At 39.2% G+C, this 15264-nt stretch overlaps 2 protein-coding genes across 6 annotated transcripts in view; one reads left to right on the top strand and one right to left on the bottom strand.

Moving 5' to 3' along the window:
- Window positions 1–2288: 2288 nt before the first annotated feature.
- On the bottom strand, window positions 2289–7696 carry neurod1 (neuronal differentiation 1). The gene is made up of 4 exons (XM_085385328.1): window positions 7584–7696; window positions 6063–6336; window positions 4518–4747; window positions 2289–3438 (listed from the first exon to the last, which is right to left on the bottom strand). Exons 2-4 carry the CDS (start codon window positions 6323–6325, stop codon window positions 2876–2878), a joined length of 1056 nt encoding a protein of 351 aa, XP_085241454.1. The 5' UTR covers window positions 6326–6336; window positions 7584–7696; the 3' UTR covers window positions 2289–2875.
- Window positions 7697–12936: 5240 nt separating this feature from the next.
- Window positions 12937–15264, top strand: part of itprid2 (ITPR interacting domain containing 2) — a 52178-nt gene continuing 49850 nt past the window's right edge. For 4 of the 5 annotated variants that reach the window (XM_085383455.1, XM_085383454.1, XM_085383453.1 and 1 more), the window contains exon 1: window positions 12937–13060. The gene's annotated coding sequence lies outside the window, so the exon portion shown is untranslated. The other variant, XM_085383452.1, reaches the window with a different exon arrangement.

The raw sequence follows: 15264 nt of genomic DNA, 5'->3' as shown, positions 1-15264 counted from the left end.
ATAAAGCATCAATACTTTTGAAATGACTGGCTGCATTTTGATCCATCCATCCATCCAATTAATTATAGTCAAGGCATGAGTCCCCCTATATGCTATAATAGACGGCCAATCAAAGAGGAAAGTGACTCTGGTATAAACACCATATTATGAGCCACAACACAAACGTGTGTGTGTGTTGCTGACAGATGGCTGAGTTAAAGCTGCATTAATCAGTGTTATGATCAGCCAACAGACTGAAACTCAAAACCACTATCACAAAGACTTGTGCTAATACTATTAATTAATAATACTGATAATACAGCTGCTGCTGCTAAAGCGAAAGCTACCTTCTGAGTGTAATAACGCATTTGTAGTTTCACTGTGAGCAACTTACACAAGCAGCCGTCATTGAGGTTTTTTCCAGAGCTCCACATTTGCCTTCACAATGTCCCTTTACTGGAAGCATGATTATTTTGAAGTGAGGTTTTCAGAGCTTCCAGATATTTAGGATCCGTACCAATAATTACAGCTTCCACTGTTTGACTGTTGAAAAGAGCCTTTGCCACATGTTTTTACCCTTTCTCTGATTTTCTACCTGCTTTTACATCGTCCTGTCTAATGAAAGTAAAAAAAAAAACCAAACATATTTTTTACTTATATAATCTTTTCTTTGTGGTTTAAATTCTGTAGTTCTGACCAGGATTTATTCATGCTTTAGTTGAAGTTTCTCTCATTATTATTCCATTTATTCCACCAACAGGAAGGCTAAATGGTGGGATATGGCCACCATATTGTCCCTGTTGACTTACACACACACACACACACACACACACCAATACTCAGCAGGACAGCAGTGTGTGGAGGGGGGCTCTCATGCATAAACAAGATCATTTTCATAAATTAAAATCTTGCTTGCAGAACGAACATCTGTGCCCTTCACACACACACATGCACACACACACACAAACACAGAGAGAGAGAGAGAGACTGTAATCTGAGTTTTGTCCTTTATTTGGCATGATAATGTCATTAGCACGATTTCCTCTTGAAGGAGATATGAATTTCTCCCTTGTGTGTTTAGTGTTGTGCAAGGAGCCTAAACACAGCGGTCAATGCAAAATTTGTGACGTTATTATGACATCAGATCTTGTGGGAATTTTTCAAGAATACTCGCATAGCTGCGAGCAGCCAATTTCTTCCTCTTCAGGCTAAGCACTCATTACATTGCATTGAAAAAACACCTAACCTCAGTTTAAACCCCTTAAACAGCAACCTTATAAGAACTCAGATTTCGGGATGTTGATTTGGTTTCCAAAATTTAACCTTCAGTGTTTTTGTCTAGACCAAGGATGTCAAACTCTTTAAAAATGTGGGCCACTTCACATCAAAGTTGGTTAAACCAGTGAAACTACAGTAAACGTATAACCTTACAGAGAAGGTTCTGGTTAGTCATTGCTCAGACAGTCCTGTAATTCCAAATTTTTAAATATAAAGTTTTCAGTAATTTACAGAAGCCTTGTACTTTGATGTAGTATAGATACAATGGGGGATGGAAGTATTTGTCAATAGGAAAATGTGTATAACTTGTGAAAATACTGTTAAAAGTCCCAAATCTATGCACTTCTACACATTTTATAAACCTGTCCAGTGGCCTGGGTTGTAGTCTTTTGCCTGATCTTATGTTTGGCACCCCTGGTCTAGACTTTCTGAAACTGAAGGGTGTTTCCAACAGAAAAGACTAAGAAAACAAAAGATTATTCACATTAATTAGGCTGAATAAATTCTTAAAAATACATCAATATATATATAATGATGTATTTCATTTGAGGTATCTACCCACTAGCCACTTTTATTAGGTATGTATTGCTAGTACTGTGTTGGACCCCCCTTTTATCTTCAGGACTGGCACAAATATGTAAAAACTCCTCAGAGATATTAGCCCATGTTGGCAGGACAGCATCATACATTTGCAGCAGATTTGTCAGATCCATCTTTATGACATTAATCTCCCGATCCAGCACATCCTAAAGGTGCTCTGTTAGATTGAGATCTGGTGACTGTGGTGGCCATGCTGATGCTTGGTTTGAACTTTAGCAGGTCATCTTGAAAATGTCTAAATTGCTAGATGCATGGAGTTGCTGCTAATATGGCTGATATTTCCATTAACGAGCAGTTTAACAGTATATACCTTATAAAGTAACCACTAAGTATTATATACTGCTCTAAAACAACAGCAGGACCAAAACTGGCATGTTATTTGTATCTAATGACATTGTGTTTATTTGTTTTGTTGTCTTTCTGCACATAATGAGAGTCTCTGAGACGGATCACATTGAATCCCTTTTAATAAAAGGTATTTATAAACATCTATCTTATAAAATATGAACAAGAGTCACATGAAATGTTAACAGAACACTACAGGAATGTTATAAAAAGCAAAAAGTAAAAATCACATAAACACTTCAGCTCATCACCGGCCCATCACCGGCCCAACACTGCCTCACACACTGACCCAAAAATAGAGAAATCTTTATTCTTTCAACATTTGGAATTATTATACTGAGGGTCACTCAGATTTTTAACAAAATTGCATAGTTTACTCCAGATTATTGCTCATTGATTATTGATTATTTTTAAGTGATAATATGGATAATAACGAGACATTCAGAGAGCGTCTCCCGCAGGATGAAGTGCTACAAAGAAGGTTACATCAAGGTGACATCTTTGCGACGTCGCCGTTGTCAGGATGAGTCGCAGAGCCTGACGCAGACAGAAAGAAAAAAAGCAAGGACAGACAGAAAGACAGCTTTAAAACGATAGAAGTACACAAGACTGTCTTTCCATACAAAGGTCTCTCTGTCTTCATCAGTCTCTCAGTCCTTCGTCCTCTTCTTCCTCAGGAGTCATGGAAGATGGCGTTCAGCTGGGCGTTCATCAGCCGCTCGTGGTGTGAGTGTCCGTCAAAGCCCATCAGCCCGTCCACTTGTAGGTCACCACAGCGTGGGTTGGAACCCCCGCTGCCATAGATGGCAGGGTGTCCTCCAGCTCCCCCGCCTCCATAGTGCACACTGAAGGAGAAGCTCTTGTCGTAATCGGTGGCTGCGACGGCCTCGTGCTTGAAGGACGAAGAGAAGTTCCCGTTGATGCTGAGCGGTGGGCTGAGCGGCGGGTCAAACGCCGGGCCGTCCGACACGAGGACGCCATCAAAGAAGGGCTCCAGTGGGCCGTAGGGTTGACCTTTGACCTGGTGGAAGATGTGAGAGGGGTCCATGGTGCCGTAGGGAGGGCTGGGCAGGCCGGCCGTAAGCCCGGGGCTCTGGTAGGGAAAATGTCCGGGGTAGGAACTGGCACCGACAGGGGGAAGGTGAGCCGGTAGGTCTGGAGTCTGCTCTGGCAGGAACGTCCGAGGGTTAAGCTGCAGGCAGCCCGCCACCAGATTAGTGGTCGGCTGAGACAGACCTGACAATAGAAGGACAATGATTAGTTAATACTGATCAATACATGCTGGTCATTGTTTCTTTATAGCATTAAATAGTTAATAATTAGTGCTTGTCAATACTTGTTAATGACTATAAACACAGTTTATTGGTATCAGTCTATTGTCACGAGGTTCATTTATACATGTTAATAAATAAAACCTGCTATTAACCTGCTATTAAATGTAATAGAAGCACTAGTTAACTAATCATCCATGTACTGTAATATTGTTTTTTATTAAGTTGTTTTTAAATATTATAACTGTATGCTGTAATAGCTGTTAATAAATGCCAGTACATAATAATTAATGCTATTTTTTGAGAATCTTAAAATTGTGACTAATTAACTAATTTTATTATTTTATGTAAAAAAAAACCCACAAGCAAACAAAACGCAGAGATGTTATGCCAAAATTTAGTTCCATAATGACACCTACAAGGTTATTTTAAAAAAATCTAATTAGTACTGCTGTTTGCAGTCAAGTAATTTCTCTTTTTTTAAACACATACAGGGCTAGTTTAATAGACATAATCTTATACATGAAATCAGATGACCTCATCCCAGAAAAATCTGCATGCATCCACCAGTAAACTATGAATAAGTAGATGAACCAATGAGCTAAATGTGGCTTGTAAAAAAACCTCAAACCTCACGAAACACATTCACCCGAGACATTATACATTTATCGAACTAATTTCTTTATGAAAACTTTTCAGGAATTTTGTTATTTTGCATTACACGTATTGACGACTTCACCTCGTTGAACCACACTCATTCATTAGAAAAACTACCTACTCATGAGACATCATTAATTTTACCTGTGCTGCTCCTACTGTGACGCTTATAAATATCTGTTGTAAAAAAGCTGTATTACAGTCTCAACCATCAGCTAAACTGTCACACTAAAGAGTGTAAGGAGTACACATGCTCATTGTGCCCAATGGGAAAACGCTTCCTGGGTAAAAATCCTTGTTGTCCCTTTATGTTTCATAATCAGAGACCAGACTGGGTCAGCCTTCGGTCCAGTCCATTGTAGTCTGTTAATGTTAGGTGGGATTTACCTTTGCAGAGTGCCTGGACGAAGCTCATGAGGTCAGGTGCCTTTCCAGAGCGCAGTATCTCGCTCAGGGCCCAGATGTAGTTCTTGGCGAGGCGCAGTGTCTCAATTTTTGATAGTTTCTGCGTTTTGGAGTAACAGGGGACGACTTTTCGCAGACTCTCCAGGGCATCGTTCAGGCCGTGCATGCGGTTTCTTTCCCGGGCGTTAGCCTTCATCCGACGGACCTTAAACCTCCAAAATACATGAAGCAGATTCATTGTTAGCTGGGTTATCTCTCATTTCCTCTGAAACATCTTAGTAGTGTTCGTTTTTATTCAGTAACCTTTTGCATAAGTTTGCAAACAATTGTATGTAGATGTAAAATGTTGCATGTTGTCTCACATTGATTTTACTCTGTGTTCTGGTATTTTGCAAGCACTTACTGATCAAATGTACGTAACAATTTTCTGCTAATCAAAATCTGAACAAAAACATGTTTCCAGAGAAAATTGTGGCAGATGGCTTGATTCAATATGAGCTCCAACACAGAGCCGCCTGTAGTGACAGGTTCAGTGAGGGACTTCATTAAACTGTGGGAGGAACCTGTGAAAATGACCCTCAGCACATTTCTTTGTTCCCCCTATTTATTTATGTATCCAGTTATGTTTCTATTTAATTTGTAAGCTATAAGTTGCTATTTCTTCAATGATTCAGCACACACACACAGAGCCTTTTGACATCAGCTGTGTGTGTGCTGAGGATGAGACTAAGTACATGCTAAAGCAATTATTGTGCATACAGAATGAATGTTGATGATTGACAGGCCCTGTAAGTTTTAACAAATGCCCACATCTATCTTACTCCTAAACAGCACTGCACAAAATGACAGAAACGTCTCTTGACTGAAAACGCAGAATCGGCATTCGTTTGGAAAGTTGCCTTACAAAGGACATTTTAAATGAGCACAGTTTAGTCACTAAATTTGTGAGTCTTATTTCATTTTCTTTCCTTATAGTTTGAAAAATTTGAAGTATTTTCTATTAGATGTCACTGTACACAGACACACTTTTAGGACGCCAATGTTCTTAGTTTCCCGGTGCCGTGTTTGTGTCTGCAAAGTAAATGTTAATACTATGTGATAAAAAAAAAAAAATTCTTTGGTTAAAGATGAATCCTGTTCATGTCTATAATTTCCTGCATTTAGAGCTAAGACTAAGTTAGAGCTTTAAAAGAAAATTACATGTATGTGAGCCAAAACACTGACCTTCATTATAAAGCATAAATCTATCTATCGATCTCTACAAGTGTGATCATAAAAAAATGCAGAAAACTACAAAATTAAAACTAGAATTTCAACCATCCTTTGAATATTTTTATTCCTGTTAAGCGGTTTTGTGTCTTTTTAATAGTTTAATCCAATGCAAGTGATTTCTACTGAATGGGTCCTGCTTTACAGAGGTTGAACCTTGTGAGACTTCCGCTAGTGCAACTTTGGATTTTTAATGTTTAACTTGAAAGTGTTGCTTTCACATCACACTGAGAGCAAGCAGAGGAAAAGAGAATCTACCTCTGCAGACGAGCCTTTGTCATCTTCTTCTTCTTGGGCCCTCGCCTTTTGGGTTTGCTCTCCCCGTCTTCTTCTTCTTCCTCCTCTTCCTCCTCTTCATCATCCTCCTCATCCTCCTCTAGATGATGGAGGCGGTCCTCCTCCTCCTCCCCTCCTCCACCTGTAACTCCTTCTGCACTCCTCTCTCTTTCTGCAGGGCTGCAGAGCTCCTGCTGCTCATCCGACTCCACTGACATCTGCTCCTCCAGCACAGACCTCGTCATAATGCTGATTTCTGATGGAAAACAATTTTAGCTGATATTAAAGAATAATAAAACACTCCTGCAAGTTTGCTGTCACACTTAAGCTTAACAGAACGGAGAACAATTAACAGTTTGGGATTTTAAGATTTAGTCCCTGACTTTAGAACATTTGGGTAGAATTTTATTTAGACGGTCTTTATTTAAATAAAACAGAACAAAGACGATGAAATTAAAGGAGCAATTGGACATTTTAATTTACCCGCTGAAAGACACAAAGAAAGATCCTCTATTGAACCGAATCCAATATTAAATATAAATGCCAAATATAAACATAAAATGTGCAGACAAAGGTACCATCTCTACAGAAGAAAAAAGAATGTAATAAAAGAAAACTGCGGTGTTAAGAATGGCTGCACAATTAGCTACAAGGCGTGTTTTCATATTTAGATATTAGAATGTGTCGGTAACACCCGCGCAAAGGATCGCAAACTGCCTCCAGAGAGACGCAATCACGTCTCTGTTCAGAATTTTTTTTAATGATTTAACAGAAAGCGTTTAAAATATATCGAAACTCTAAATAAATATATATATTAAAAAAACATTTAAAGTATTTAACAAAGTGTGCGAAATGCGAAAGGCATTGTGTTACAGCTTATTGATAAAAAGTGTAGTTTTTTATAAGGCGAAGTTACAATAATAATAGTGATAAAATAATAATAATACTAAGACTTTCTTTCTGCTGACTGGTTCCGTTAATCAGAATCAGAATCAGAATACTTTATTGATCCCTGGGGGAAATTATTTAGTTTAACAGACCGACAGACGGCTGCAGGTGAGCAGACATTCGGTACTAACACGAATATAAAATACAATCGAAACTCAAAGGATTAATAATTAAATTACGTTTTTTATTTTAGGAAAAAGTGTGTAACAGATTGGTCAACAAACAGGATAAAAACTCAAATATATAATATATAAACCAAAAAAAAAGAAAAAAGGAAACTGTTTTTAATTATTACAAAACAAAAATTACAGGCTTTTGCTTTTGTTTTTTTAAACTGTCCTTTCTAATTGTCTATACATTAGATGAGAGGAAATAGGCTATTTTATTCATTGGTGAGTGAAGTGATCATTAACGTTCTAATAATTAATTAAAAAATAATTTAAAAAAATTAATCACAAATAAGAAACCATATTCATCATTCCCAAGGTCAGACAACGCCGAGACCCAGCAACCAGAGGAATTCGCATATTGATTATTATTCAGTTATGAACCTACCTGCTGTAATGAGCCGCTGTATGTCAGATCGCACACATCCCGCGCGCTCTGTCTGCGTGTCCGTGCGTGATTGTGCGTGATCTGCTATGAGGTTTCTGAGGTGTGTGTGGGATGCTGCTCGTTTTATACTCAGTACACACACGCAGCGGGGTTTGGTGGGGGTAATTAGCATATTGAGGCCCCGCCCTCCTGGCACGCGCCATATGGTGCTTGCGTCATTAAAACGGCCTCGGGGATCACGTGACAAATCTTCCATTTGTGCCATCCAGTCTCTCTCTTTCTCCCTCTCTCTGTCTTTTGTGAGGTGAGTTGACCATCTGTCGCCACAACATCTACGCATGCGTAGATTTAAACTTACTGCTGGAAGGCAAGTGTTGCATGTGATGATTGAGGTCACTATAGGCCTCAAAGACTTATCATTGCTGTCTGTTTTTAAATGTAAATGATTTGTAAATGATTAGGCGACAGCTTCTCACCTGTGGCTCTGAATCACAGCTTACTTGTCTGACAGGTAACAACATCTTGAGCTGTTGAAATGTGACTGACCCCGTCTCTTTCTCATGAATAATTAACAAAAATACTTCCAATCTCCTGCTGAGGAGATACTCATAGATGGGTCCTAGTGCTGTTTGATTCTTTATGTATATAATAAACATGTAGAGGAAAGACTCAATAGCTGTAAGAACGAACAAAGCTTGTGTGCCTGTAAATATTTTGTCTGTACCTGGATTACTTGTATTCAGATTACTGTTGAGTTTAAATTTTCTGTCCTTTTCCATCCATTCATCCATTTTGTGCCACTTATCCAGATCTGGGATTTCCTCCCCCCAGTTATCTCCTTCAGCTCTTTGCACTGAGGGGCATCGCGGCACTTCCAGGCCAGCTCAGACCTTCCCTACAGCATGCCTTGGATTTGCCCCTGGGTCTCCACGCAGCCGGAGATCCCTGAAACACCTGGGAAGCATCCAGGAAGCATCCTGGTAAGATGCTCAGTGTGGAAAAGTAGCAGCTCTCCTCTAAACCCCTCTGAAGTAACAAAGGGCCTCTTTGCCACTTGTATCTGTAAACTCATTCCTTTGGTCACACAACGAGTCATTCAACAAGTTCACTTTACATTCTTTCTTCTCCACAACAGACCCACATTACTGTTCAGTAACATAGTCAACGTCTTACTCTATAAAGCCAGTTAGTTTGTAGAGCTAAGTGAACGCGATACAACTCAGTATAAATGGAAATCTTTTAAAATTGTTTTTTAAAAGGCGTGTGTACAGACCTGCAACTGTGGCACATGAACTTGATCCAATCAGTTCAATCAGGACAACATGTTATACTAGTTCTTCAGGGCCTTAATGATGAGGCTTGATCAGACGTACATGACCGTGACTCTCTACAGAAATATAATATAACATAATAATATTGCCATGTTCATCTACGATGTCAGAGGTTTATTATGACTCATGGCTAGTGATAGTGCTTTCGAATGCAACAGTCTTAATGAGAGCTTAGAAGGACATGAGGAGGCTGAGATGGTAAATGGCCTGTATTTGTATAGCACCTTACTAGTCCCTAAGGACCCCAAGGCGCTTTACACATCCAGTCATCCACCCATTCACACACACTGGTGATGGCAAGCTACATTGCAGCCACAGCCACCCTGGGGCGCACTGACAGAGGCAAGGCTGTCGGACACTGGCGCCACCGGGCCCCCTGGCCACCACCAGTAGACAACGGCCCAAGGACACAACGACCGAGACTGTCCAAGCCGGGGCTCGAACCAGCAACCTTCCGATTACATGGTGAACTCCCAACTCTTGAGGGACAATCGCCCCCCAAGATGTCGGGTATTGAGGTTGGAGGAATTGTCTTGTCACTTGAACAATCTGGAGCAACATTAGAAATGTCTTTAAAAATTTCTGCCTTTATCCCTGTTTTAAACAGTTACTGCGTCTCCCCTCTTTGTCTTAAGAACAATGTTCTTAAGACCAACTTTTATGGGCCACCTTTTTCTTCAAAGGTGGCCCATAAAAGTATCTTCTAGCATTAGGTCAGTCTTGGTCAAACATAATCATAGGGAATGTTTCCACTACATGCTTGACAAAGTCAATAGAGAACAGAAGAAGAGCTGGAGGAAACCAGTAGGCCAATAAGAAAAAAGCAGAGGACTTTGGACCAGGCTGCTGTGCGGTAAAGATGCTGCTATGGTGATGATAGAATGGTTGCTAGGTGGTTACCCAGTAACTGTGGAGGACCTGTGTCTGTCCACCGGTTTGAACCATCTGACAGGTAATGGTTAACACACAATCAATGCTTCAGTCTGTCTGCTGCTTAGTTCAGCTTTAAATAAATATGAAACTTTATCCGATCAGATTTATAGCAGTGATAATAATGAAAAAAAGAATCAAAGTTTTCTCTTTTTCTGCTTGATGGATTTTTATTGCTTTAAATGTATTTTAGTGAGGTCCGCGCTTAGAGTTTTATTGCATTTTAAATGCAGAAGGTGTACTATGTTTACCTGACATGTTCACAGGACGCAGAAGCGACCGAAATGAATGAATTTTCTCTTTGGAGCAAAGCTCACAAACAGCACAGAAACTCACTGTTGAATAATCATCAATATTCCATACTGCCAGGTGTGTGTGGGCGTCTGTGCGTGTATGTAGAAGGTCAGATTGCCTTATTCATGCAAAAAACGCACACAATAGTATCTAGTATCCAGGCCACACTTGAATTAATAAACAGAGAAGTAAACAGACAACAAAGATTCATTAGAACACATAACAACAAAGAAGAAGTTCACCCCTTAAAAAAAAGAAATGAAGAAATTATAGAGAATAAAATTATCGCACAACTCTAGAAACAAGACAAACAGCTCTGCAAGAGCAGAACTGCATTCAGCTTTAATGTAGTTAAAATGCATTTGAAAATAATATGATGGTCATAAATAAGCAAACTGAAGGCCGCTCCATATTTACACGTGACACCAAGAGGAAGAAGACTGGTTTTTAGAAACATGTTGCGACATAAAGCAGAAGCACCACAGGAAGTAGCTGCAGAACAAACATCCAATCACAGTCAGTCCCCTACACTATTTTTTTAAAAAGTTTTTTTCTTTCTCATTCTTTTGGCAGGTGTGACTCAAACTGTCATAACTCAACGTGTTCCCACATGACGTTCAAAGTAACAGCAGATTCCTGCTGGAGGCGTAGCTGAAAAATTCTTGACATTTTTAAAAACTTTAAATAGGGAAACTTTACTTCTGATGCATCTCAATACACAAAAAGTAACAGTATGAATACAGCAATGCAAAAATGCAATCACAAGCGATCACTGCACAAACGGGCAATGTTTACAGTGTTTCCAGGGGCAGGAGGAATATCTTGTGCCAGTTAAAGCATAGGCCGTGTTTTTAGAATCACTTCGACATGTATGTTTATACAAACAATAACTCAGCATGGCATTACAGTTGGGAACAGTATAGTTATAAATACTCAGACTCCATTTATTCATCTTTGAAGCTTGAGCAAGATCCTCAAAGTGTCATCACATGCCACCTGAAGCATTTGCTTTTAACACAAATACAGCAAGCTCTAAAAACAGGTGTTTTAAAGTGCTCGTGCATTGCACATCATCATCATCATTATTACAAAGCTCATTCCTGATTATGTGACCCAAATATCTGACTTTAGTCTCCATGAGAGAAAAAAAAAGTGCTCTAAGGATCATTAATAACCATCCATCCAGCATCATGCTTGTTTCATGTTTGTTAGAAAGGTCATCAATATACAAATTGATGAGAACAGGTGACAATGCCCCACCTGGTCGGACCCTAATGGTTACTAAAATGGGCGTAGGTGTGCTCCATCTGATCTGTATAGTTTAATGCAAATAATCTAGGATCCTTATCACGTGTGAGGGGACGTGTTAGAACTTGAAAACAGGCAGCAACAAAGCCTCTCAGTGCAGATCAGCTGCACTGCAATAGTGTTTGGTTTCCATCTGGTGCTCATATGTTGGTACTGCAGATTAAAAAGTTCAAATATTTCTTTGAATTCTTCAGAATATCTATGAATTATAAAAACAAGAAGTGAACATTTAGCCTCTACACTGACTTTTATACAAAAAAAATCTAAACACTTGAGAAGTATCTGAATTGATTTCTCATCAATCTGATCTTGAGCCAAGTCTAATTATTGACAAATGCTTTCTGATTAAAGTGTACTTCTCATAGCTCTTTTTCACCACACTAAGTGATCAGTCACAGCACCAGCTGGGTAATATAAGCAAATGCTTATATTCAGGTCATGTCACAGAAATAGTTAAAGCAAAATTCTTCCAGTAAAGTCTGGAAAATCTGCTTTTTCTCCTTCTTTCAGTCATTCTGTTGCTGGTTGCGTACATGCTTTGGGTCCTTGTCTTGTTTCATGACCCAAATCTCGTGTCATAAAACTGCCACCTTGAAATTATCCTGATATTTTGCACGTTTACTCAGTGGATGCAAGGTGTTCATGCCAGAAGGAGCAGCCCAAAGTCACAGTTAGGAAAAGTTGTATTTTTCTTCTGGATACATAAACCAAAATCTTAGGAAGTTAGAAAGAATTATGCAGGTGTTTTTGCTATTAGCCTTTTAAAAAATTGAGATGAAGTGGTCAGCTGATTAATTAAAATAAAAGCACTTTGTTTTGATTTAAATGTTCACAGTCATTAAGCTAAAATAATACAAATTTTACTGGTATCACCAACGGGTTTTCTCTCTGTTGGAGTGTTTGTCAGTTGGCAACCCCGAAGGGTCACGACAGCAGGTAGCTCTCCATGTTTGATTTGGCAGGGTTATACACCAGGTGCACTTATTAATGCACCCTCAAAGGTGAGTGCTATCTTGAGATGGAATCGAACCAGCAACCTTTCAATTGCTGCTACACATCTACAGTGAACTAAAACTACATTTCAAACTAAACCTGGGGGGAAAAAATCAATAGCGATTAGACTGCATAACACTTTGGAGGGCAAAGCAAGAAATATGAGAAAGCAATGGGGATATTTTTAATTAAAAAATAATTTTATATATATATATGTGTGTGTGTGTGTGTGTGTGTGTGTGTGTGTGTGTGTGTGTGTGTGTTTGTACTTCAAAAACAAGGCATTTGATTCTTGTAACCTCACTGGATTCTAGCTGATATTACATTATGTGTGCAGTCAGTAAATATTAAAGACAACAGTAGCCAGACGACAACAAGCTAGGATATGTGAAGAAAAAGGGAGTCCGGCAGGGGTCGCTGTTCCTCCGCCGTACCCTTCTGAGGACACACCTCCTTCCTCCTGCCCTCCCCGTCGCCGTCCTCCTCCTCCTCGCACGCTACTTGTCACTGCTTCAGCAGGTTTCAGGAAGCGGAAGCGGGAATGTTGGAGTGTTTATTAGAAAAGTTTGGTCAACTTTGACACTTTGGGATTTGAGGCGCAAACTGCGGAGGAACATGAAGGTGAGTGACCGGGGCGCTCACGGCGCCGCTGCCCACTGCTCTGCGGCTGTTTGAGAGTTTTGGTGAGGCTGCTGTCAGCCCCGTCCTTCGTGTCATAACAGAGCAGGAACGAGTGAACGGGATCAGAAAGGGGGCTTGATTTTACAGCAGGAGAAGAAAGTTTGCTGACGATTTAGAAGAGAGGCTGCGCAGGCTTGAAAAGTGAGTTTAAAGTCGGTTGGATGGTGTTCAAACCGCACATATCTGAAGAAAAGTGACCCTTCAGTGGGTTACAGATAGGTCTTCATCTGTGCGTGAGTGTGTTGCAAACTGTGGCGTGTTAAAAATGCTTATTGACTAACAAGCTGTCGGGCTGTGCAGTGAATTGCGGGCTCTGAAATGCTGCTGCTGCTGTTTGTGATCACTTAAAGGTGTACCTAATCCACATAGCTGAATGCACGCTTATATTTCTGAAGGAAACTTTAGCATCAGATGTTTTTGTTAGTCAGCCTGCAGGGAGCTGATCAATAAGTTTTAGTTTCGGGTGTGTTTTTGAACCTTGGGAAATGCAATCAGTCTAAAATCAAAATAACAGAATTCACTATGACATGACACAGCAGAAAAGTTTACCAACTGATCATCAGCCTCCTTGTTGAAGTCTTATCTATGAAAAGTTCCTTTTTGTTTAGTTAAACCAAAATGATCTTTGGTTTACCTACTTACTTTTTTGCAATATATAAAAAAACCAAGCTTATCTTTTTCTACTAATAATCATTTTAATGTTAATAACTTCAGGGTTTGTTTGTAAAAATGTATCTTGTGTTTTTAAATGTCCACATTACTGTAAATGCTGTTGGTCAGGCTAATATAGTAACTTATTAACAAATAGTAGTAATAATGTTGAAAAGACCAAACCTCACCATCATGCTCTTCAGGTTGAAATATGTGATTTAGTTTAGAAAATGGAAATGCTTTCACAGTTATGTAAAAGTACCAAAGCTACAAGTGGTGGAAGCTTCCTGAGTAAAAGATTTTTAAGTGCCAAAACTAGAGATGTCTAAAGCAGGCAAAGTACCTGTGGCGGTATGACGTGCTATTATTAGCAGTGATGCATTCATGTTTAAACACATTATGCTCCAACTCAGGTGGTTAAGTTGGAGCTGGTTTCTGTTCTGGTTCTGCATTGTTGAATGTCAGGCTGCTGGTTAATATCCAAATGCATTCACCGATTGCTTGGTAACATGTAAGAAATGGCAGTTTCTCACCTGCACTGCATTAAACCTTGAAATTATTCAGTAAATCTATTTCAGGGCAAGCAGTAAATCCCCGATTTATAAAATGTTTGATATTTTTGCATGAAAATGACCACAGTCATCATTTTTTAAAAGTATATATTAAAACTATTGTGAAGTTTGTATTCAGTATTTGAATTTGCATTAAAACTAGTGTTAAATATAGTGAAGTAATTACAGAATATGTCTATGAAATCCAAATGCTCAACTGTCCCTTGTACAGATATGTCAATTTGAACATGGCGACTTTATTTGTCGCCTCACATGCTTCACGAGCGTTCCACAGAGTAATGCTTCTGTTATCATTGCGCCGTGTACGCTGACCACGCCGATCCTGGAAAAAGTGGAGGCTTGTGTTGCGTTTTGCAGTTCGACCTCTGAGTCTGGCTTCTGTCAGAGTCGACAGGTTAACTTAACACTGAGGCCCGATATTCCTGCAGTCAGTGGGTCATCCTCTTCTCTCAGAGATGACTAGTTTACTTTCAGATAAAACAGAAAAGCCAGAAAAAGTTGATATTTTAAACGGATTATTGGACAACCAAGATTTACCCTTGCTGAAATGTAATACAACTCAAAGAGGAGTCATTTCTTAAAGCTAAATGTGTCTTTTTTCCTTTCTCCAATAATAAATTTACATATATTATTCAGTCGCCTGCATTGTTTTGATTTCCAGAACGTCCTTTTCCAGGGCCAGCTCAGATCTTGTAATACCCTAAAATAATATTAACTGAAATGACTTTTATTATAGAGATAATAAATCCCAGAATAACTTAATTATATTTTTAAAGTATTTTTAAGTGTGTTAAGTATTTCATTAGCTCCTCATTCACAGTTTTCCTGTGCTTGAGTCATTTTTTAAAACATAAAATTCCTGTTCAAAACTAGATCTTGAAGACTAGATATTAATATCTGCGCTGCAGTCACTTCTCAACA

This window comes from Rhamphochromis longiceps, linkage group LG16 (genome assembly GCF_057381845.1).
Source record: "Rhamphochromis longiceps isolate RC_006_pf linkage group LG16, R_longiceps_female_GT1.1, whole genome shotgun sequence".
In the NCBI taxonomy this organism is placed as follows: Eukaryota; Metazoa; Chordata; class Actinopteri; order Cichliformes; family Cichlidae; genus Rhamphochromis; species Rhamphochromis longiceps.
Note: the sequence above shows the minus strand (reverse complement) of the source record. Positions and strands in the feature narration are given on the sequence as shown.

What these genes read in the sequence shown, in the direction of transcription:
- neurod1 (XM_085385328.1), bottom strand. Translation starts at nt 6,325, where the DNA reads ATGACGAGGTCTGTGCTGGAGGAGCAGATGTCAGTGGAGTCGGATGAG. An exon ending in ACAAAGGCTCGTCTGCAGAG is followed by an intron (nt 4,748 to 6,062) that starts GTAGATTCTCTT and finishes TGTATTTTGGAG; the next exon opens with GTTTAAGGTCCGTCGGATGA. An exon ending in CGTCCAGGCACTCTGCAAAG is followed by an intron (nt 3,439 to 4,517) that starts GTAAATCCCACC and finishes TTCTATTGTCAG; the next exon opens with GTCTGTCTCAGCCGACCACT.